The following is a 25,576-nucleotide window of genomic DNA, read 5'->3' on the forward strand; positions in this document are numbered from 1 at the left end:
GTCAAGCCAGTAGGTCTGAGCCTTGGTGTTCCTTAAAGAAAGTACAGAATTGTATGCAAAGTATAGGCATCTACAATTAACTGAATAACATTTGAAAACAAACAAAACACTGAACATGAGCAAAATCAGAGAAAATAAATATCAGACCAACGCTAAAAATTTATCTCAAGTTTTCACTAATTAAAAGAACTTGGCAACAAATGGTTTGAAATCTACGCCTCTCCTCTTAATGCCTCCAAAGGAATGTTTTTCCTCTTACTAGAGGATGAGTTTGAATACAGATACTGCAAATGAATTCGTTCCTATTTCAAAAGCAGTTAACATCAACTAAGTATTTAAAAAATACTAAGAGAACATTGTTGGTTTTGTACTTACTCAGAAAAATCCAGTTCGTGCAAAGCAACTATTTTCCAACAAGATGCTGTTTTTACTTAATTTTACAGCTGGGCTCTTTAGGAAGGCATAAGGCAGTCACGTGGCTGACACTTGCTTCAATAAACCCTGATGTAAAATACATTTTGATTGTTTGTGAAAATACTGCTTATGTGCTTTAAGCTCAACGAGCTGTTTGCTATGGTTACACAATCCCAAAAGCAACCCCTTCCAAAGATAAAAGAGATTTTATAAGGGTTTGGTCCACAAGCAATTGAGAGCAGTTGCTGCCAACAACAACCCTCCTGATGCTCACCTAAGAGAATTCTCTAAAATACACAGTAAAACCATTAATTAAAAAATGCAAACATTGTTCCCAATTTCTACTGCCACTGCTATACATAACACTTGTAGGGGTATATTGCTTTTCTCAGATACAAGCATTTCAGCTGGACAGGTATATCACAAAGTAACATACTATCACAAGCCGAATTCCGAACGGTGGTATGCTAAAACAGGAACTAGCAACTATGTGCTACCTCCTGTAGCTAAACAGACTTCCAGGAGTTCCATACAGCCACAAAAATCCCATCCATTTTCAAAACAGCTCCAGTGATGGTTTAACATGACTTGTCCTGCTTCCCAATGCTGCATGCCAACAACAATCAGATTTCTCAGCAGAGTGAGTTCAGACAGAGGCTTCCTGAAAGTTTGAGAGAGCCTTGGATGCAATTGAAGATTATGACAATGGTATCTAAGCATTACCATGCAATATACCATATATATCATGCAATTTGCTTTTTGAGTCCCCAAATACAGATTTCATGTGGGTCAGCCCTCACAGCAACTGCTTCTTAGTCAACAATCTAAATAATTTTAATGATCAAAAGAGAGGATACCTCTTTAAAACAGAACTCCACCTAACTTGGCTCTTTCCACCACTCCTTCCTTTGAAAAAAAATAAAATATGTATTCTGGTATTGAATGCAAATTCTTTAGGATGTACAAAAAAAAAAAAAAAAAAAAAAAAAAAAAAAAAATTAGATGTTGATTGATATATCTATCATTATATCACACTGTCTGCTTCACACAGCACACAGAGTGGAATAAAGTCTGCTTGAACAGTAAGAAGTTCTGGTGTATCACTGCATAAATTGTTATTATTATTTTTTAAAGTCCTCTAATTGTATTATAGTCAATGACATAACTAGCACAAAACTAGGGAACAACATATATTCCAATTAAGTGGACTGTCTCCAAGGAAGAGATTTAAAGCCAAAGATGCTTAATGTCAAGGACTACCATTTAATTGCAACAATAATTCCACCTAAGTAGAATGCCCTCAAGCAACTTAGCAGAAATAGGGCCCTTGATTATTTCTATGCAGTGAAAAAAAAATTAAGTCTATCAGTTCTGTTTATTTTTTGTTTTAACACCTTTGTCTACCCTCTGCTTTCTGCACATATTGCAACTCCAACACCATTTACCATTGCGGGCTGACTGCTCCTTCCAGATAATTACAATCATTACAGGACAGCCCACATCTCTAATCACAGCACAGGCAGCAGATGCCATAGATGCTCCTCCCAGCATCTGGGATTTTCTAATGTGACTAATCCAAGCATTAAGAACCTCATCCAAGCAGCGAGGTGACACAGAATGTAACCATACAAAGACACCACTGGCCCTTCATTCTGAAGGGCTTCCTACTCACACACATTCCTTACAACACTTACATGCTGATAAAAACCCTTGCAAATATCCCTACCAGACAGTACAGAGGAAGGAAGATATCCACAGCACCAAACAAGTTTGCACAGACCTTAGGATCTGCTCCACATTACACAGCAGCACACACAACTCCAGCCCTCAAAATGAGTTTAATTATACCTTCATCTCTTCTAACAGCATACACAGGCTGACCGTTCCGGAACCACAAATCCCTTCACGACCTTTATTTGAGCACTCAGTTGACATTACCCAGTGTACATGAATCTGTTAATATGGGAATTAAGGGCAGAATTTGGGCAGCTTTAAAGTAACTGTTGTTTTTCTCCGGATAACATCACAGTTTCTGCTAACTTTTCTCCACACTAATGTATGTTGGCACCACACCCTCACTAGCAGTGCTTGGGATTGCTATCAGACCACCAAGAAGACCTCCCCCCCCACTCCCCAAATGGATACAGAAATGTATATTCAAAGCATAACAATGCAAAGGACACCAGGCTTTGGCCATGAACCACAGCACATACTTGTCTGAACACACATTCACACAAATATATATATTTTGAAAAGCTTTTACTATGAAAGCCTAAATTATGTGATGCAATCTAGGATTTAATACAGTTGGAAGGCCTTCCCAACTCGCTCACCTTAAGTCTACTCCCCATTTAGTAGGGAAATCATGACCAACTTGGAAGAAGAGACCAGACATTTTAGCTGAAATCCTGGCAGTAATTCTAGACCTTGGAAGTGAAGGAGCAGGTTCCTCTTAGCCTCTTTTCATCTCTTGGCATTCATAGTTGGCAACCTGAACCCTCAGAGGTTCCAAGTTAACTCAAAGTGACAGAGTAGGGGGTTTGAAATGAAAGCTTCTAACACAAGCATTTATTGGATTATGAGGTATAAGAAAGGTGCAGAAATATTAAATGTATTTGGCCTCAACCCTGAGTTTTCAGGTGTTTAATAAATTATATATAGTTTGATAAAGATGTATACAGATCACAAGGCACTGTAAACTGCTATGAAATGTTAATCTTCACACTTCAGAACAAGTAGGGTAGGCATAGTAATAGTTCTGTTTGTTCTGGTGTTTATTTGCATGTTTGCAGGTGACAAAACAAACCAAAGCAAAGATTTTAAACATTTATTTTAGCACAGAGGTGCCAATTGTAAATGCATTGCTCCCTGCACTCCCAGAACGCAATCAGGAAGAATATTCCTGCTCCTGCACTGCCTCAGACCACAAAAGCCCCATGCCATGTCACTGACCTATCCTGCCCACAGAGGAAGCATGTGACCAGACACTACAAGTGTTCAGATAAGGAGCTGCAAACAACTACAGGACCCCACAAATCCCTATGAAGCCTGAGTATCTCTTATCTCCAGCTCTTCCAAACTGACAGCTAAAAACATTGGAATATCTGCGCTCCTATTTTACTGGGACTGCCTCTGCACAGTCAGGGTATAAGAAGGGGAAAAAAGCATCAGCATGACTCCTGACAAGAGTGCTATCAATATTAGTATTAATATCCTGCTTCCCAGCTCTCGTACTAAGGAGTTTGCTACTTCCACAAACAGAACTGTTATCCTTTAATCTGACAAGTCACCAGATACAGACATGACATCCACAGTGGAAGCAACCAAGGAATTCTTCCTTAAAGAGCACAAGTGACAGTGCCGATATGAGCACTGACTATGGCCATGCAGGGGCTGCCCCTGACACCTCACTGCTCTGTGTACACCACAGAAAATGCATTCTGGAAGCAGCAATGTGCAAAAACATGTTCAAGCCAGGTCTTGGTCGTTCATCTGATCTGACATTTCTGAACTTGTTGGAAAATAAAGTTGTATCCTTAGAGAAGATGAAATGTTTCTCAAAGTTGCAAAGACTTTTGCTTTCCTCAAGCACAGGAATAAGGCCCTGGTGGAACACATTCAAGCTGCATCACTACATTAACTTCCCATCTTCAAAGCAGGTATACACTAAAACTATGGCTGCAGTTTCAAAGAGTTTGCAGCACAAGTCTTTAGTCGCTTGTATCATCAGAAAAAAAGTAAAACTTACTATTTCTACCTCTGCTCCACTTCCAGAGAACAGCTACAAAGACACTGCAAAGTAAAGCAAGCATTTATCACATTAAGCTGTTGCTTCACCTTAGTCTTCCAAATGCCCATACTTCAACAACATTGCAGCAGCTTCTTCTATTCAGACATTGATCTAAAGGTTTAATAAGCCAGAGAAACAGGTTGTGTGAGTCAGGCATCCTACAATGATAAGAGAACTGCAACATTATCTGCCATTGTTTTAAAAGCAGGACTTGCATTTTTTTTTTATTTTTACATAAAGCTGTGAGACAGAGAAAAAAATGCTACTTTATGATCCCTTGCAGACCTCACTTTTATTCCCCAGCATCATCTAGGAATGAAGTCAGAAATAACTGAGTGCTGACTTTTAAAAAAGGAGAAAAGAGATACTGATCTGCATCTGACTACCATGTGAGAACACAACAGTCATTTTCTGCAGCTTCAAGCTTTTACATGGAACAGCTTCTTCACTGTAGAGCACACAAAGCCTCTCCAATTGGTCTGACAATGCCAGCTTCATTTTGCTCTTGACAGACAGAATCAGATGCAGCATGCTCCAGAGGGAATGGACGCTTCTCTATTTTAAGGAGTTAATATATTAATATGCTGCCAATGCAACTGTGCATAGCAAAGTGGAAGATTAGACGCTGTTGCCGGTCACCCAAGGCAGACAGCTATTCTCCCTTTCTCACCAGACAACCCATGCTACTTTCCACAGGTCTAAAAATAATGCTCCAGCAAGCATAGGTCCTCGAAGAACGAATCCATCCATCCATAGCTGAGCTTCCTGCTGAGACACTATTTGGAGAAGGTAGCTTCCAAAGAAAAGATTATCCAGCCACAAGATCATAAACTCGTGTATTAATGTCAGGAGTATCAAAACCCAGGCGGTATTTCATTCTTCATAGTGAGTAGCAGTAGTTATAAAAATGCTGCTGGTTTAGAGATGTTAGCAATGGAAAATCAAAAACTGTTGCAATACATCAGTTTCATCAAGTTCCTGAACCTGAGCAGCTCTAGCAATGCCACGCAGAAGCCCAAGGCCCACCCAGATTACAGTTCTACAAGGCTATGCAGCACTCACCCAGAAGGCTGTGAGCCAGTTTTGAAAAGCCCATTTTATGCGTAAAACTAAAAGCTGAGCATGACAAACGGGTCACAGGGTTTTAAACACACAATAGCAACTATTCCCTAATAACACGTTCCTTAAGAAGCAAGCTATGCAGATGCATTAAAGAATTGCTTTTGTATCAAAGGTTGAACTGGTAGAACTCAAATTAATATTTAAAGATGTGCAAGGGACCAGCAAAGACTAGAAGAAATGAATATTTTAAGATATATCTTATATATAATACATATATCTTACATAAATATAATTTAATATATTTTATCACTAGTTTTAAAGAACTAAGAAGCCCAAATTTGTAAACCTCTTTTAAACTATTAATAGTCAACAGAATAGGAAATTGGTGACAATTCAATATACTCCCATTAAACTCCTCTTCCTTCAAGAAGAGCAATTAAAAAAAAAAAATAAGGTGTGGCAATTTTCAGAGCAGCAGAACAATTGTTCTGATGAGAACATTGAAATGCTGTTACACACATACAAAAAGGTGACAAAGCCTCCCTAAGCATAACTCTTTACTTTCAGACAATACTTTTCAAACTTGTAATAGTCCACTGCATTTCAGAAAAAAAAATGTAGCATGAAATGCTCCAACAAACCTCACATAGCTTCCCACAGTCAGAGAACCAATGCAGAAAGGTAACTCAGTATTTACTAACTCAGCAAGCGTTCTTGGTTTCACTAACTGTGCTCTACTTGCCTAACACTTTCACCTATTCCAGGAGAACGGCTTGGAGAACTGAAGGATAGAAAGTGATATTCTGATACTCTTTCATTTTTAAGACCTGTAAACAGGTGAGACTTCTCAACAGTCACTTTCTCCATGCTCAGAAATGGTCTGTTGCTGCATGCAGGATGTTAAGCAAAGGTGAGAAGAAGGCAGCATGAATGACTGTTGCCATTTAACCTAATTTACTGCTCAGCACAGTGCTAACGTGGTGTGGGATATCCCTTTGGCCAGCTGGGGACAGCTGTCCTGGTTCTGTACACTCCCTGCCGCCCACTGACAAGTCAAGTGAGAAGCTGAAGTGTCCTTGGTTTAGTGCAAGCAATGATCTTCAATAACTAGAACAGTTATCAACATTATTCTCATTCTTAATCCAAATAGCACTATAGCAGCTGCTAGGAAGAAAATTAACTCTATCCCAGCTACTGAACAGGGTACTTCTGACAAAACTCAAACAACAAAACAGAAGAGGTAGAAAGCGAGCCACATGACATGAAGGAAGATGCGAGACATTGAGCGCAAGGATGAAGTTAAGAAAGCCAGAGCCCATTTGGAGTTTAACCTGGTAAGGAACACGAAGACACTTCCAAACACATGAAGGGCAAGGTGACTGGGATTGCTCACCATGGAATTATGAAGAGTAAGCCACACTTGACCAACAGATGTTACTTACCTCTATTAAGGCCTCTGAAACTATTGCCATCACATACTCATGGACAGGCTGACAGAGTATCAGTCAGTGAGGCAGGCTGCAAGCTGGCTGAACTGCTGCGTTTAAAGAGTTATAACGAGCAGCACAAAGTTCAACAGGAGGCACTCACTAGTGGCATACCCTGAAGTCATTACTGGGACAAATGCTGTTTACTACCTGCTCTGCTGATCTAAACAATAGGACAGCATACATACAGAAAACAAACTTTATCACAAAGTAAAAATAAGAGTGTCTCAGATGGGCCCTAAAACCAATCCAACTCCTTGAAGGCCTGGCTGGGGAGGAAACAGTCTGCACCTCATGCTTGGTTATCAAAACCCCTTCTCCCAGAGGAGCTCATAGCTTAAAGGGACTAAGTTATCACTGTACAAGCATCAAAGTAAGACCCAGCATATCAGAGACACTGGACTGTCAATGCAGGTTCTGAGGGGAAAAAAAAAACAACTTCACACTACACCTTTTACCTGCCTCACTAAAACAACACCACATAAAAACTTTGGTCAGTAGAGCTTTAAAGTACTAACACAAAGATCTACTTCTACTACTTGCTAAGAAACATAGGCAGTATTTACCAGTGACTTAAGTTTTATTGAGTTAAATAATTCAACCATTGTGTATCATATCCTGCATATGCATACAAACTAAGAGCTGAGCCACATGCAAAACTTTAAAATCCAACTGCAAGCAAAAGAGCTCCAGAGATGCATTCACCTCCAGCACAGGCTATTGACACTCTTCGCAAAAGTGACTGCAAAGCAAAATCAGACACAATTTATAGTCCATGCTCAGCTACAATAACTTCAGCCTATAATAACAGGCTAGTTGAAAACTCCAGTGGTTCAAGCACTGCTGTCCAATCACTTCCACAAGAGCTGAATCACCTCTTTCAGAAATCAGGGACACAGAAGAATAAAATAAGACAGTACATAACTACTAATCAATCATTCTCTTTGACCTGGTTTTGGCTAGGATACAGTTTGTTTTCTTCCTACAGGCTGCAAAGGTGCTGCGTTTTGGATTTAGGACAGCTGATAACACATCAATGTTTACTTGTTGATCAGTGTTTATACCAAATCAAGGACTTATTTGCTCCTAACATTTAACAGTTTAACAGCAGTACCAAAAATCCTTCTGAAAAGCATAGGATATCTCAAAAGAGAAGTTATACTCCATTTTGATTTTTAACAGGACATCAGCAACTATAGTCCCAGAAACACGCTTTTTGCTCATGTTGTACTACCTGGATGTGAATAGCTTCAAAGCTTGTAAACATCTGTTCATATATACACATAGGAGACAAAACCTACCTCAACCAAATCTTTCCCACCTCAGCATGCTTCAGAACAGGGCTAGAAAGACAAGCAGAATTCTCCCTGCAGCTGACAGTCTGCTGCTCTGGCCTGGTAACTGATTCCAGAACTGAATGTGAGCCTTCAGTGCCAATTCTTCCCCACTTCAAAAAGTAAGGAACACAAGAGGCATGAGTAGAATTGCTGAACAGTACGGGAAGGGTAGAGGACAGGGATAGACTGAACAACCAGAATAGTCATTTGGTGGAAAAGCCAATGTAGGGCAAGTAGCTAAAAACAGAAAAAGGGAACAGAGAAGGTTACGGCAGACAAAGGGCGAGTACAAGAATGTAAAGCAATGTTAAAAACACTCTTGGGCACTGAATTTGTCTTTGAATTACTAAAATACAAACCTCTTCAAAGTGGGGCTCCAAATAGATCACAGCTATACAACATCACTGGAGCACACTTAAGATAACATCACAAAGTAGTTTACTTTTAGAATTTACACTCAGTAAAGCACTATTAAGCACCCGAAATCAGGTACAGGAAACTGAAGCCTCTCTAAGTTAGCTGGCAAAGGGTAGCTAGAATTCAGCTCTTAATCCCTTGTTTGCTATGAAAAAAAATGGTACCACCACAGGTTTGTCAGCATCCACGCAAGTCTACAGTGTCTAGAAAAGAGAATGTTGAACCACTGCTACACGTATGCAGTCTGCAAAGAACAAGCTTCATTATTCTCTCCTTAACCTGAAGCTAAGATGGGGTCGATTGTATGCAAATGCTACTGTGATACTGGGGAGCAGCCACTCTGCAGAGTAGCAGTAAAAGAAATCCCTACAATAAGCAAAATCCTTATTTGATCTGCTTACAAAGAACACCAACACCAAGTCCAGCTAATTATTTGGGAGCAAATCTCAAACACGTTCAGTTTTCTAACTAGAATTCGAGAGAATACCCAGGGCAATATTCTGACCTGGGATACTGAAGATGCCCCTAGATCTACATAATACCACAGTCCTGTCAGTTTGACTCCTGATTCAATTCAGTTGCTAGTTAGATATTACATTCAAGACTGCCTCAAATTAATAATTTCTTACCCAAAGTTTAATTCAAAAGTAAATCAAAATGCCGAAGGGTAAAGGAGAGTGCCTAAATCCAAGACAACAGCCCAAATCTACGTACATATTTTATAATTACTATCACCAGCTTGCTAATTGTGAACTGCTACACTGAGAGCTGGAGTACTGTACATCCACCCTCACCAGCCTTCTGCAGAAATTACTTAGGCAGAAGGAATGCTGCTTACTATAAACACCTCGCTGATCTTCAAGGGAAGACAACTTACTAGCTGCCATGCAGGAAACAAGCCAGGCTCTTTTTTAATGATTAATAGATTCAGTGCCTCTCCTTTGAGCCATCTCCTCAATAACTATTTAACCAGAAAAGTAAAAAATAAGTACAGAAAACAGGTAAATGGACTGCTAAACTCTACCACTTCACTCCACTTCTGTCATTTTGTTGCTTTGAGTTTAGCTCTTCCTGAGGACTAACAGATCTTCTGCAAATTCCTTCCGAGCAGAATTAATGAAAAAAATTCTTTCAATGTTTTTGAATGTCTGTTTTTATTTCAATTATTAACCTCGTGTCACCATAACATAGCTTTGAGGAATGAAGCAAATTATCCAGTTGACTGCAGCTACCAGAACACAGCCAAAACAACCCAGCTTCCAGAACTACTTGGTGCTTGCGCCACAGGCATCAGGGCTTGGTCTCGAACAGTGGTCTACTGAACACTCGTATGGTGACAGGGAAGCTACAGATCCCCTGTGATCTTTAACACTCTCACACCACCTTTTTCTTTCAACAAAAAGAACTACAACTCATTTACTGAGGACTACCCAATATGTCAGTTAAATCCCAGAATCAGCACCACTATGGTGAAGTATAAAGCTCTAGATACATAGACCTCCTGTGCTACAGAGGTATTTTCAATTGTATTTCAGCCCAGCTAGCTCAACATAATTCAAAGCTCTATCAAAGCACAAGTTGACATGCTTGAACTTCTACCATCTTAAGTTACTTAACAGAGTAAAGTTATCTGGAAGCATTCCTGCCTTCCCACCATCACACCATTCCCTGCAGCTTGTACTTATCGGCTTATTATTTTACACCAGGAACCAGACGCAAGGCATTCAGAACAGTACAGACATTTACTCACCTACAGTACTCAACTACAGTAGTTTCAATACACTGTGGCTTTTTATTTGATTTTTTAAACGAGCTTACAACTGAAAGCAGAAGAGTTAAGACAGTAAGGTAATGTTACTAACACCCACAGAACGGAGGCATCTTTTGAAGAGACAGGTGGTTGTGTTGCACACCCTCAGAAGGGAGAAAGAATTTGCACTCAGCTTCATCTCACGCACAAAATTAAGTTCACAGAAGAGCAGATACCAGGCCTCTCATCCCAAGCTCCACACTGCAGCTCCACACTGCAAAGACCAGCTTCCAGAAGGAAGGCTGAGGTTGTTCTGACGGCTCAGTGCAGCGCTTGGGCAGCAAATCAATTGCAGATGGAAAATTTAGGAAGTCGTTCAGAACTAAAGACAATTGTGGAGCACAGCTTCACTTAAGCAACCCGTAGCGAGCACGCTGGGCGGGAAGAGGATGAAGAACAGCTGTGCAAAGTTGGGTTTCAGCAGCCTCAGGGGGCGACCTCCGTGTAGGCAAACAGCTTAACTGACACTCGGAAGAAGTATTTAACGGCAGCCCCGCCGGAACCGGCGCTGGGGAGCGGGAGGGTCGGCGTCAGCGAACGGAGGGAGCGGGCAGCGTGCGAAGCGCGGCACGCACAGGGATTACATCACGGGGAAAGCAGCTCCAAGCGGGGCGTCCCGCTCCGGCCTCCGAGGGCGAGGCTGAGCGGAGGGGGTCGCGCCGGGCTCCCCTCAGGCCGACCCAGGCTGAGAGGCTGAGAAGTGAGAAACGCGGCGGCGGGTGGGAAGCGACGGGCCGGCGAGGCCTGGGCCGGCGGAGCGCGCCCGCGGCACAGGAAGGGAGGCGGCGGGGCGGGCCGCGGAGGGACGGGTTTCAGGAACGACACCGCCGCGCGGGAGGCCGACGCCCGAGGGGTCCCCGGCACGACCTCCACTTACCTCCCGCGCGGAGCGGCCGCGGCCTCGGCTGCTGGGAGCGGCGCCGAACCCAGGCCGTCCCTCCGCCGGACGCCGCTGCCCGCGGGTGGGGAGGCGGAGGCCGAGCGAGGCCCAACCCCGCTCAGCCAGCTCACGGCCCCGCCCCCGCGCCGCCATTGGTCCAACTGCGGCCACACGGGAGGCTCCGCCCCCAGAGGGACGCTCGGCGACCAATCCGTAGGCTCTCCTCTGCCGACCCTAAGAAAGGGCATGGGGGCTCCTCCATTGGCTGGGAATTATCCCACGCCTTCGGTCGCCCATTGGCTTGCGCAGCTTGCAATCCTGTCCCCTCGGCCTTGTGATTGGTCGGTTCTAAGGCCGGGGCAGACCGTTGCGGGACTGCTCCTCGCGCTTAGCGGACACTGAAAAAGACGGGATTGGTTGCTGGAGTGTTCTACCGCTTCTCATTGGCCGCCGCGCGGCGGCCGCTCGGGGCTCGCGCGCTGCGCTCCGGTGACGTTGACGTGACGACGCAGCGAGCGGCCTGGCCTGCTTCCCAAGATGGCGGCGCGCAGAGCGCGGGGGCCGCGCTGTCGTTAAGAGGCCCGGCGCTCCACACCGCTCTGCTGTCCCGCGCGAGGCCTGTGAGTGCGCGGCGCGCGGGCGGCATTTCCGGGGCGTACGGTGGGTGGGAGTCCGGCCCTGAGGCAAGGGGCGGGGGAGCGGTGGGGAGCAGGGGCGAGCGGGGGTACCGGGAGCCTCTGCGAGCCGGGGGAGGTAGGACGGAACCGGGCGCGAAGGGCGCTGCGTGAGGGAAATGGGAGGGAGCCGCGATCGGAGACCCGAGGGCTTGGCGGGGCGGCCAGGAGCGCTGTGTGACGGGTGGGGCCCCCCGGGGGCGGGGGGCGCGGTTCGCGGTGAAGGTTTTGGGGCTGCGGGGCCGTGCAGGCGGAAGTGCCTTTGGCTCTGAGAGGAACGGGCCTGGCTCGTTAAAAAGCTCATTAAAAGTCGCGGCCGAGCGTGAGGAGGAGGAACCGTAACGGCTGTTAAATGAGGGGGGAGCCGGAGAGTGCTGTAAGTGGCTGTGGACTGTGTGTGACAGGGCTGTCAGTGGCACGGGGAGACCTGAAGGCCCTTCAGGGTGGCACGACGTGCTTTCCTTCCTTCTGACGGAGAAATTTGCTGAGATTAGGAGAGATGGGTTATTGCTTTTTCTTTTTTCTCCTTCTGGCTGTTCGTTTGTCTTGCCATCCATTTTCGCAGTGGAAACATCTGGAAAATCAAACTTCATCAGATTTGAGTAGGCTTACTCCTGGGTCTTCCTCTGACTGTTTTGCTTGGAGGAAATCTGTTGCGTCATATTGTAATGGGCATTTGTTAGTGGAAGCTTTGCCAGTGTGCACAGCAATTTGGGCATGGTATCTGTAGTTTATTGAATTATAGTAGAAATAGCCTTGTGCCCAGAAGAAATAAAGGCACCTCTGTAAATTGTGGAAGGGCTGAGCACCACTCACAACTCCAACACCAGAAAGCTCTTTGCAGAGCTTTAGTGCTGTCTGTATGGATAGGTGAAATGCTGGTCAGCATGCTCTGACTGTAATCTGCTGCCTTATTTTTGTGTGATTTTAGGTGGCACCTTACCACACAGACCTATCTCCGTTGTCTTGATCTTCATGTGTGAAAGAACATTAATCTGTACTGTACAGTTTTTTTTTCTTAAGTAACTCAAGTGCCGATCACTTCACAAAGGTTTTAGCCAAGTATTGCCATCCTGGTCATGTTTTCAGGAGACCCACTGGGTGTTAAAATTGTCTTCAGGCTGACCTAACGTACGTGTCCTGGTTATGAAGAGTGATCTGATTTCATCTCCTTCCCTCAGCTGTTCAAATCTTGCTGCTGCCATCACTAAATTGTTTTTTTTCTTATTTTGTGGGCAAAATGGATTAAAGTTGTTCTATAGAAAAGTAGCAGGTACTTTTGATAAAACGTTGTAGAAGTTTCTCTATCAAAGAATAGCAAAAATAATCATATATATGTTTGGTCTTTGAATTGCATTTGCAATATACAGGGAAGATAAGAACGCATTAAATATTACCCATTTTTGAGCATGGAAAAAGAGTCCCCTCCGTTTTAAAATATGTTCTTTTTGCTTTTCTTAAAGGTACTGAAGCTCCTAACCAGAAACTTTTCTGAAAACTTAACCAAGCAAGAACAGTTCTGTTTTAATAAATGAAGGAGAATAAAGAAAATTCCAGCCCTTCTGTAAACTTGGCAAATCTGGACCATACAAAGCCATGCTGGTACTGGGATAAGAAAGATTTGGCGCATACACCTTCACAGCTTGAAGGGCTTGATCCAGCCACCGAGGCACGGTACCGCAGGGAGGGGGCCAGGTTCATATTTGATGTGGGAACACGTTTAGGGCTGTATCCTTTAAATTCCTGATAGAAACTTGTTGATGAATGGGGGTTTGAATAGTTAAATATTGCAGAATACCTGTGGTTAGCTGTTCAAATGTTTCTCCATCGTGAATCAAAAATCTTTTTAAGTGCTGCTTCGTAGTTTTAGCCATTCCTTGGGTAATCGAGGTGTTTTCTGACCCCCATTGGCAATAGAGGAGCAAAAGAGTACAGTCTTGTCAATTATGGATATTCTGGCAGTTACCAGATGTGGTTTCACATCATGTAATTCACACAAATTACATGATTCCTCAAATTTTGAATTTTGTGTTCATTTTTCTACATATTTTAACTTTACAGATTCTAACTTGTGATCCACCTCCCCCTGCTTTTTCTTTCTTATAGGTTGGGATCTACGACTTTGTATATGTTGGTAATTTCCCCCCATTGTCTCACCTCACAGATACCACTTACTTACGTCTTTAAATCCCACGAGTTCTTTGTTTAATAAATCTTGAAGATAAAATTTTGCATTTATTCTGGCAGGGAAGAGTAGGGAGCATGTTCAGATGAAAGCTGTATTTGTAGGTATGAATGCTTAGTAACTGTTTTCTGCAGTAACAGTTTCATGTGAAGCGATACTCATACGAAGTGATACTTTTGTTCCCCTTTGTGCCTATTCTCTGCTTTTGAGCTTTTTGAGGTCAGTGGTGCTTATCATGCAGATGCCCATCATGGATGTGATGTGGACTTTTCTTACTGCCAGTAAACGCTTGAGGTATCGGCGGCATCCGGACTGAATTTGCACTGAGGGGGGTCGTGGCTTCTGTTTGTCCTTTAGTTGCAATGTTTTTCAGCCAGTCAGTGAATGGACAGCTGCTTGAGATACTTGGTACATCAGAGTGTATCTTTTCCATTGGGTATATGTGGTTTAAAATTTGTTCTGTCACTCGCTTGAAGTTCCTTATCCTGCACCACAGACACTATGATACTCTAGCAACTGGAATCATTTACTTCCATCGGTTTTATATGTTCCATTCCTTCAAACAGTTCCCAAGATATGTAAGTATTTACCATATTGATTACCTAATGCCATGATGATGTGAAGGATAGGCTATCTGAAATGACTACACGTCGAGGTTTTACTGCTTGCCTCGATGATTAAAAATGAATTTTTTATCTCTTAATCAACATAACTCCTGTTTGTTCACTCATTTTTATGGTTGGAAATGTGCTTGTGTTGGTAACATCTTGCTGATGCTTTTCTGTCACAGCTGATACAAGACAAATTCTACTTAGGGTCTCTAACCAAGAAATAAAGTTCTATGAAATGGTCAGTCCTCCAAATTCTGTCCTTTTCTTTGAGACTGAAAAGCTTAAATTAACACTACGGTAATATTAGAAGTCAATGTGCTTGTTAAATCTCTTCTGGGAAACTTCTACAGATCTGTTAATGGAAACTGACAGTGCTTTAATAATGTTGTACTGTACTGAATATGCAGACAACTCTTTGAAAGCACTTTTATTTTTTAGGTGACAGGAGCCTGCTGTCTCTTCCTGGCAGGGAAAGTTGAAGAAACACCAAAGAAATGTAAAGATATAATTAAAACAGCCCGTAGCTTGCTAAATGATGTACAGTTTGGACAATTTGGAGATGATCCAAAGGTAAAAAGAAAATACTCACATTGAACTCGTTTTCATCCTATTGTACCCAGCAACACGACAGGCCTTAAAGCACTGATTGGTTTTTGGTTGTTGCAAATTTCATGTTGAACATGCATTTGTGGCTCTTCTGGGTAACGTAGTAGGAATTATGAAAATAATTCTTGCTAATAGAGATAGTTCTTGCTAATACAAGTGAAGACTACTGCAGTAAATGTTTATATAAAAGGCTTATATTTGATTTCCTGTGAGCTCTGGTGTTATTTTGCAATTTAAAATAAATCTGGAGTCATTGTGGTCAGAGCTAGAAATGCTGTCAAGACATAAATCACACTTAATGTGGCTTTAGGAAAGAACCCACTGCAAATCTCAAGTCAAATAAGAGAGCATCATCTCAAATATTTTAAGGTTCTTGTTTATAGTACTTAGCAAAACTAAGCTTCTCTCAAAAGTGTTGCTGATGTTTTTTTGTAATTACAAGACAGATCTAAAACTAGAGAGATATGGTGGAAGCTTACCTGTTTGTTTTGTGTATTGGACAGTTTTATGCTATATCTACTTCAGTTCTTTGTTGCACATAGGAAAAGGAATTTAAAACACAACTGCCCTCTGCCCCAAGTAACTGAAGAAAAAGTGTCTGGATTTAAAAGAGTGATTAAGTTGGAAAGGTTTTTCTTCTCCTTGGAGACAAACCCTAATCAAACAAAAGCAGGCAAACATGTTTGCCTGGAGATGCTCTGTAGTCAGACTTCATACCAGCATAAAATATCTGTGAGTAAAAATGGGTCTGATATTGTGGTTACCTTGTTGTGTGTTGTAGGAAGAAGTGATGGTCCTTGAAAGAATCCTACTACAAACAATAAAGTTTGATTTACAAGTGGAACATCCATACCAGTTCCTTCTCAAGTATGCTAAACAACTCAAAGGTAAAAGGCTATAGAGTGAGCGAGTGCTGCCTGTCCTTAATTTGTGACATCTTATTTACATTAATAGTACAGGTGTGTTCTGCTCCAAAGAGTTTGCTTTTCTGATAACTTTATTTCTTTTACCTCTTCTGATTGTGTTTCAGGAGACAAAAATAAAATTCAGAAGCTGGTTCAAATGGCATGGACATTTGTCAATGACAGGTGAGATGGTACTGGGAAATGTTCTGGAAGTTAAATGGTTACTTACCACTAATGGTTGCTTACTCTATTCTGTGCTGAAATATTTCTTTAACATTTCTTTGCTTATTATATGTTTTCTGCTCATACTGAGGACAGCTGAGTTATTTCTTGATCTAGGTATTTTTTATCTTTACCCTTTTACTGCAGAAGTAGTCCATTAAAACCTTGATATTTTATGGGAATGACTTAATATTGCAGTCAGAAGCAAAGAAAGAAAGAAAAAAAGATGTTTATTGAAAGGACCAAGACAAATTATAGATGTCAAGACAGAGTTTGGCTTCTTGCCCAGCCTGAGACATGTAGCTTATTCTGTTCATTGCAGGGGAGTTGGACTATGTGATGATGTTTAAGGGTGACTTCCAACTCAATAGATGCCGTGAATCCAAATATACTACTGGATTGCATGCCAGAGGATAGCAGCTATACTCTCCCAAGTTTTGTACACTAACCTATTTGGGATTATGTGGTGTTTATGACTTCTTAAGTATCCCATTTGCTTTCAGTCATCTGTAGCTTGCTGTAGAGAAAATCGATTTGAACTACTGCATATGTTACTATTTTGCTGCATCTAAGAAATAGTAATGAACACATCAGTGAGCTGTCAGGAACTTAGTTGGCTTGTTCCTATGGAGAAGAAGAAGGGAAAAGGGGAAAAAGAGGAAAAGAAGCAGGAATAACAGAATCATAGAATGGCCTGGGTTGAAAGGGACCTCAATGATCATCTAGTTTCAACCCCCTGCTATGTGCAGGGTCACCAACCAGCAGACCAGGCTGCCCAGAGCCACATCCAGCCTGGCCTTGAATGCCTCCAGGGATGGGGCATCCACAACCTCCTTGGGCAACCTGTTCCAGTGTGTCACCACCTCTGTGTGAAAAACTTCCTCCTAATATCTGATCTAAACCTCCCGTCTCAGTTTAAAACCATTCCCCCTTGTCCTATCACTGTCCACCCTCATAAACAGCTGTTTCCCCTCCTGTTTATATGCTCCCTTCAAGTACTGGAAGGCAACAATGAGGTTTCCCCAGAGCCTTCTCTTCTCCAAGCTGAACAATCCCAGTTCCCTCAACCTTTCCTCATAGGAGAGGTGCTCCAGCCCTCTGAAATGTTATAGTTTACTATTAAAAACCAGTGGCTTTGATTATGACACGAATGTACTCAATTGCTATCAATAATATCGGTTAGTTTATCATTAACTTTGACAAAGGCTATCCAGGGGATAACCTCTGACAGTTGTTATGGTTTGTTTTAAAACTCCAGATGGGTTGTTTCACAATTTCATGCTGGCTGTTCTACTTTTTTAGTATTTTACATTTGCTTGAAAAGTGAGCAGAAAATCTAAAATCCAATTTGAGCATCAATCCCTAAGCAGTGAAATGCAGTGACAGCACACTTCAGTAGCAGTGAACATAAATACTGTGTTTAGTTAAAGCTGCAGGTGAGACTGCTTTGCCATGTGGCTGCCCACACTGGAATATAACGCTGCCTGTTGCACTCCCAAGTCGTGCTAGTTTTCTGTTTTAGAATTCCAAACTTTGCAGAGTGTGATGTAGAACTTCTGCGAGCATCTGCTCTTTGTATTCTGTGTCTGAAATTGCTGTGGTAAAAAAGCACAGTGCAGGAATAACTTAGTTGTGTAAACTCAACTTAACTCACTTAAGTGGCTGTTCTAGGTTTCTGCATTGAATTTGTCTGAGATGTTTCACAGAATCATAGAATGGCCATAGTTGGAAGGGACCTCAAGGATCACAAATCTCCAACCCCCCTGCCACATGCAGGTCCACCAACCTCACTATTTAATATTAGACCAGGCTGCCCAGGGCCCCATCCAACCTGGCCTTGAACACCTCCAGGGATGGACGGGGCATCCACAGCCTCTCTGGGCAGCCTGTTCCAGCACCTCACCACCCTCTGTGTAGAGAACTTAAGTTCTTTATGTTTAAGTGTAGTGGGAGTTGATGCAGTTATAGCTGTTGCACATTAAGTTTCTATTTTTTTGTATCCCAGCCTCTGCACTACTCTGTCGCTGCAGTGGGAACCTGAGATCATTGCTGTTGCAGTTATGTACTTAGCAGGCCGGCTGTGTAAGTTTGAAATACAGGAGTGGACTTCAAAACCAATGTACAGACGATGGTGGGAGCAGTTTGTCCAAGATGTTCCTGTTGATGTTTTGGAAGGTATGAGAAACGTTTGCCAAAAAGAGAGGAGTATTTCTTTCAGCTGCGTGATCTAAATCACAAGTAAATGCATATTGCTTTCTGTGTGGGCCTTTAGTGCTGTGTCCTAACCAGATTTTTAATTGAACTTTTTCAATGATGATTTTAGTCTGGTTATCATGGTTAGTTTTCTGATCAGTGTTTGCTTTGCTAATTATTTAATTTGTTTAGTTTATAACACAGCTAATTAGCTGCTGATCTGTGATGCATTGTTTTGGTGTGGTGTTTGTTTCAGTTGTTATTCCTTTTCTCCCTATTTTTAAATGCTCAGTTCTGTGAGCTCTGGAACTAATGCAGCCTGGTTTCTAGCAAATTACACCAGGGTTGCTGTCACTGAAGTTTATTTTCAGTAAAAAGCTTAGTTGATTATGGTGAGCTAAGTGTACATTATGAGTTGATTATAATTGAGTTTTCTTTCTTTCTTTTTAAAGACATCTGTCACCAGATACTGGATCTGTACTCGCAGGGAAAACAGCAAATGCCTCATCATACTCCTCATCAGCTGCAGCAGCCACCATCTCTTCAGTCTACACCTCAGACACCTACAGTGCAACAATCACAGCAGTCCCAGGGTTCAGAGCAATCGCAGACTCAGCAGCAAAAAGAGTCACAGCAGTCATCACAACAGCAGCAGCAGCAGCAGCAAACACAAGCACAGCAACCTAAAAAGCCTTCTCCCCAGCCAAGTCCTCCTAGACAGATTAAAAGACCAGCAGTAAGTTTAACTTCGATCTTCAACTTGCATTTTATTTTTAAGCTCATCTGATGTCACTTTTATTTAAAGGCTCTGTCGTGCAGCAGCTTTGTTTGCTTTAAGGATCAGCCTGGTAATTAATTTGTTATGGTAGACTTCTGTTAGTTATATGGCAAGAATGTCAGCATAGAGCAGCCTTGACAGTTCCGGCGTACTGCATTCTCATTTCACTTGACGCAAAACCAAGTGGACAGGCATCTAAGGCAGCATCAGCTACTGAGATTTTGTGGTTCTGTGCCATCTGAATTTGTTGTGTTACTGTTGAGCAAACTTAATTAAGGAAAGGTGTCTATTTTCTGTTACCACCTGATCGTTGAAAATAAGAAACTTCATGGGCAATAGAATAATACTGTACTCAAGATGCTTTTACAAGGCCTTTTACAAGTTATATTTTACAAAGCATAGCCTGCTGCTAGAGGAAGAAAAGCTGTGCTGCCATATATGTGGTTCTTGCCCTGAGTACTAACTTTAGAGTTATTCAGGATAGAAGGCTGATTAAATGTGTTCAAGAGCTTGAAAACTGAGAGAGCTCTTTATAGATGGTGTGTATTGGTTTTCATGCTTTTTTTACTGTCAGCACAAACCCTGCTTGGGTGGTCAGATCTGCAGGGCAGGGAACTCTTTTCTTACTTTTAGTCAACAAAAATATGTAGGATAGTTTGGCACTTTAGAAATCATAGACATCAGCTGGGATTTCTCTGGGTGTCTCCATCTCAGTTGGAAGTTTTAGAAATGCTTGTTCTAAAAGTCTTCATTTAAAGCATTACCGATTGCACCCCATCCTATGCACTGATGAACTATCTAAAGGGGACAAAAGCAGTGCCTTCAGCATGAGCAGTGCTTTCCAGTCAAGTCCTCAGAGCATTTTCTTTGAAGTCAGAGGTTGAGTTCCACCATCTAAGAATTAAGGAAGGGAATAAAAACGCAGATAAAAAGGTGAGCCTGATGGAGTGCAGGCATCCAGAACAAAAATAGAGTAAAGTGTGACTACAGGACTTTGCTGTCCTTCTAGAGAGCAGCAAAAATTGAGAAAAAGAAATGCGATGATCCGAACTCATCCTTTCTCCAGAAAACATTCTGGGAGAGCAAAATCTGTAACATTTGAACAATTTACTTGGTGCTTCTGAAATATTCTTCAGTCAGATGAACCACAACCCTTTTTAAAAATGTTTGCCTCCTTCTATAAATAGGGCTTTGCATGACATCTCCTTCACTTTGTGTGGAATATAAATACACTTCATTCCTGGAGGCTAGATTTTCCATTTACATGAGCTCCTAGAACTGCATTACTTTTTACCGAGCCAGAATATTTTCAAGCAGCTGAGGCATTGGCCCGTGACTTACGAGCGCATAGTAGCTGCCTCAAGCATATGCACACGCTCTGCATCTCTAGTGTTGAAGAGCTCTTGAGTGTTCAGTTGATTTTGCTAAAAATACACTCATGAATCATGAGATATAGACAGTAAGCTCAGTTTGATTAAACCAAAAATTATTAGTGGGAACACTTTTAATGCATGGAGAAATGGCACTAAATGAGCAATTCCATTATGATGTGCGTAAAGCTTTTTATGAATACTGTAAATAAGAATTAGCATGCTAATAACACTAAAGTTAACTCTGGTCCAGTTGCTCTTTCCGTCCTTGTGGCAGTTGGGATTTAAGACTAAGTGACATAAGACTAAGATTGTCCTTAAAAAGCAGGGAAGCAGCCAGAAGGTGGCTGGAGATAAATTGAATTGACTGTCAAAGGGATACAAGAATGAAGAAGTCTTAAGCAGTCCTCAGGTACCTTTGGACAGCAGAAATCTTGAGAATGCTTGGCAGAATGAAGAGGAATTCACTGTCCTAATTGGAGTGAAATGCCATTCCATTCTTCCTGCAGAAACTGAAGTGATGGGAGCTGAGCAACAGTTGGTGAAGACAGAACCACGAGACCTAACACAGTCCCTTGGAAAAACATTCATGTACCCTTCTAACTTTTATCTTCCTTTTAAATGGCTTTCTACAAAAAAAAACCCAAAAAGTTGTTTCCTGATTTGCTTGCTTTTTAGAATGTTGAAATGCTTTGTGTTTTGCAGTAAACACCTTTTTTTTCTCCTCTTCTTTTTTTTTTTTTTTTTTTTTTTTTTTTGCTACAGGCCGTCTCTCCAAAAGAAGAAACAAAGACAACAGGTAAATGCCAATATTTGATTCCTTTCATTTTATGTAAACAGTGCAGTCCTGAACTATTTTACTATCAATGCTGTATCTGTAAATGCATGCTGAAAATATTTTTTAAATGTTCCTAACTGGGAAACTTGTGGAAATGGAATATAAGTGTGCCCCAGTAGTCCCTTACTGCAGTTGAGTCAGTAGACCTCTCACTAAACTTTGCTACTCTTAGCATACAACTCTTCATCATTTGGAGTAGTGCTTCAGCAAGCTGTGGGACCCTGAAAAAACTGATGATGCCACGTCACTGAATATCCACACTAATAAGAATTCTGTTGGTAATTAGTGACATTTTAATTGGCTGCTGGCATGGGTAAAAAGCATCTCCCATGTTTGCGTCGAGTAGTGTGACAGATGGTGACTGTTAGAACGGGACTGTGCGGGGACTTGGGAAAGCACTGCAGAGCCACGGCTAATGAGGAACTTCCAAATGTGTTTCAGAACCACCACCACCATCCAAAATTCCCAAAATCGAAACTTCACATCCACCAATACCTCCTCCACATCCACCTCCAGGTAAGCTTTGATTTTCTAAAACACATCTACTCTTGCAGTTAATCTTTCATTCATATGGCTTTAGAGGTGGAAGGGAGGAGGGGGAGGAATTTGTTGCCTTGACTAAGTAGCTTGGCAATTAAATGCATTAGGTGGATAAGCACAAGAAGGAATTTCATTTTAGTAGTATAGGCTTTTCCAGAGAGAAGGAAAAAAAGTTCTGATGGAAATAAGAGCATAGTGGGCCACAGCTTTGACTTTTAAAGGGATAGAAGAATGAAGCAAACTCCAGCATGCAAAAAAATGACAGACTAGCAGGCCTAGGACTCATGATATGGAAAAGGGTGGCAGATGCCTTACTATCAGTATAGCTTCCAGCTGTCCTAGGGAAGACCTGCATGCTACATCTTTAATGCAGAAATGTTGCAGGTACGTAACTTCCAAAAAGTAAAGGGGATGCTTTGCTGTGTCCCAAAACTGGGCTGTCTGCCAGAGAGCTTTAGCTCTGCACACGTCTTACTTTCACAAATATACTGCTGTAAAAACTTACTTACCTCCACTGCCTTGACAGGTTAGCAATCTTTCCACTGACCCTTAAATATGACATGAACATTTTACAGAGCATGGTCTGTCATGTAACTGTAAGATGGCCGCTTCTGACAGAAATACAGGAGAGAAAAACTATGCTCTGAATTACAGTAGGAACATCTTTCCCCATTTGTTAAAAACTCATTAAGAATAAAGGGATTCTTCCAAAGATCACATTCATCATTCCTTCCAATGTTAATTATTGAAAGCACATCTTAAATCCAGAGTGATAATGGCATTGGGCAAATGGAGAAATTATTGCCTGTGTAATGTAGTTACACAGTTACAAGTCCTGGAAATGCTGTGCACCACAGCCAGCATCCCCACCGTGCAGCATCTAATGTTGCAGCTGCCCTAGAAGGCAGTTTTGCTGTTAAAATGATGGCAGTTTACATGAGGCAGATCCTTTTGATGCAGGTAACAAACCTGTTCCCTTTCCTACCTAAAATTTTCCTCTTAAAATTTGCTTATATAAGCACATCATTGTATAAGCACTGATACATTATAACAGCCTCTCTTGCCTGTCCTTTGAGGAAACAGCTCTTGAAAGCTAATAGTATTTATTGACCAAATGAATAAAAGGACTGGAAGACTTACATTCTGTTTAGCTTTGTCAGGAAACGACTGTCTGCTTCTAAATAACTTTTCCTAGCTGAGCAATGGTTTTAGGTGCTTACATGCACAAGTAAGTTGAACGTCAGAAGCCCCAAACCATTTTGTTTGGGCCTTTTGATACAGACTGTATCAAACCACACAGAGATGTTGCCATGAGGTTATTCATCTTACTGTAGAATTCCTTACTTTACAAAGTCTATATTAGAAGGGAAACACATCTTATTTGAAGGCTATTTCAAGGACATTCTTAATGGAAATGGCCAAATATAGTTCTGTGAAAATCTGACCTTTCTGTGAACTTCATCAGACTGTCATGTGTTGAGCTCCCTGAAATTAATCAGTGGAACAAAGCTGATCAGATTTTGTGTTCTAAATAATCTACAGCAGTTTTTTGCTTTTTATTTTTGTTCTGTTAAAAGACTTGAGACTTTGGCCTGTATTCCTACATAGTCCTTCACAACATGGGAGGCAAGTGAAGTGCAGAGCAATCCCAGGGCACCTCTTGGAGTGTAAAAGGGCAGAAAGGGGATGGGATGCGTAGACAAAAGAAGTTGGAAGCTGTTATCAAAAGCTCTTTGATATGCTGGGTCTCAGGACTTTTTAAAAGCGTACCAGTTACAATTCTCTTCTTCCAGTCGGCTGATTGTAGAACAGTATTTAAATGAAAGCAGTAGGAAGAAAGGAAGATGCGTTTGAGAGTGGGGAAAACTGACCAGGATCTTTGTTGCACAGTTTAGTTATTTTCTAATGACAGAACAAGGTCTGACCGTGTGCCATATGGCACTCAGAGGCTTAGGAAATCGTTGATTACTCTTTTGATAAAATAACTGGAAGAAAATACAGATGCAATGAGAAGCTATTGCCACCATCAGTGAGATTTTCTTTTCCAGAGCGCAAGCCTCCTTTGACAAGTGCCGTTTCCATGGGAGAAGCAGAGCCATCTACTGCTGTGGACTCGGTCGATATGCCGAAGGTCCAGATTCCTCCCCCCGCTCATCCTGCCCCGGTGCATCAACCTCCTCCTCTGCCGCATCGCCCCCCGCCCCCGCCCCCCACCAGTTACATTACGGGGATGTCTACTACAAATTCGTACATGTCAGGGGAGGGTTATCAGAGCCTTCAGTCCATGATGAAAACAGAAGGACCAACTTACGGAGCTCTGCCACCGGCCTACGGACCGCCGGCTCACCTACCGTACCATCCTCACGTCTATCCTCCCAATCCCCCGCCGCCGGTTCCCCCTCCGCCTCCCGCATCGTTCCCTCCCCCCAACATCCCACCTCCTACTCCCGGATACCCTCCCCCACCTACGTACAATCCTAATTTCCCACCTCCCAGGCTGCCTCCCACCCATGCGGTGCCGCCTCACCCACCACCTCCGGGGCTGGGAATGCCCCCGGCCAGTTATCCCCCGCCCGCCGTTCCCCCGGGCGGGCAGCCGCCCGTACCGCCTCCAATCCCCCCGCCCGGGATGCCGCCCGTAGCAGGACTCGGACGTGCTACGTGGATGAGATAGCATGAGGTGATTGGCACGGGATCCCTTGGTGTTGAGCAGCCAAAGCCTGCTTTGTAAAGACGGGGAGGGTAATTTGTATAATTTAGATGAAGAAATGAGACGGTGAAATGAAAATTTAGCTGACCTGTTTGCAGTCTTGTTTATGGTGAGTTATATAGGCTTCTAGATTTTAATGAGCTTTGCAGTATCTATTCTAACTTTATACATTTGTCTTAAGTTTAAATTGTCTGAGTTATTCCAGCACTGGATTACTTTGTACTAGCAAAAACCTTAACCAGCCATATTGGCTCAATTGTATCAGTAAGAAGTAAATTTCCTTCTAGAAATCAGTGCCTATTTTTGAGTATCAGAATAGCCAGATACCATGGAATTTCATCTATAATAAGAAACTTCATTTTTAGTAATAATTAAAAACAACACAATGTCGAGCATAAAAGCTACTTTATTTAAAGAGAGATTCTGAATGCTGACTGACTGGAATCGTTTTGAGGTGTTTGCCTTGCTGATATTTTTGTTTTGGAATGTACTGGTATCTTAAAGTATTGTTATGTTTACACCTATTTGCAAATTCCTGTACATAATATATATATTTTCTAAGTGTGAAAGTCTGAATGTAACAACGTACTGTGATGTACATCCTGGTTATAAGTGGGACTAACTCCATTCACGTCATCTACCCAAATAAAATCGGTTCTGAACTCAGCGGGCTTCCAGGGTTGTCGCGTTACTCAGTTTGTAACTGTGATTCACACTTCACCGTATTCCAGCGGCTGCCGCCCAAGT

At 42.2% G+C, this 25,576-nt stretch overlaps 2 protein-coding genes across 2 annotated transcripts in view; one reads left to right on the plus strand and one right to left on the minus strand.

The window, feature by feature from the left end:
* Positions 1–11,264, minus strand: part of SETD3 (SET domain containing 3, actin histidine methyltransferase) — a 53,433-nt gene extending 42,169 nt beyond the window's left edge. Inside the window, exon 1 of the mRNA XM_042813510.1 lies at positions 11,195–11,264. The gene's annotated coding sequence lies outside the window, so the exon portion shown is untranslated. The remainder of the gene's footprint in view (positions 1–11,194) is intronic.
* Positions 11,265–11,722: 458 nt separating this feature from the next.
* On the plus strand, positions 11,723–25,495 carry CCNK (cyclin K). Its single transcript, XM_042813441.1, has 11 exons — positions 11,723–11,817; positions 13,335–13,599; positions 14,553–14,634; positions 15,106–15,237; positions 16,055–16,160; positions 16,304–16,361; positions 18,406–18,575; positions 19,046–19,329; positions 21,507–21,540; positions 22,021–22,095; positions 24,168–25,495. The coding sequence occupies exons 2-11, from the start codon at positions 13,403–13,405 to the stop codon at positions 24,791–24,793; spliced, it is 1,764 nt and encodes a 587-aa protein (XP_042669375.1). The 5' UTR covers positions 11,723–11,817; positions 13,335–13,402; the 3' UTR covers positions 24,794–25,495.
* Positions 25,496–25,576: the final 81 nt, after the last annotated feature.

The sequence above is a fragment of the Centrocercus urophasianus genome, unplaced genomic scaffold (genome assembly GCF_019232065.1).
Source record: "Centrocercus urophasianus isolate 14NV4802_14NV808 unplaced genomic scaffold, USGS_Curo_1.0 seq_14, whole genome shotgun sequence".
In the NCBI taxonomy this organism is placed as follows: Eukaryota; Metazoa; Chordata; class Aves; order Galliformes; family Phasianidae; genus Centrocercus; species Centrocercus urophasianus.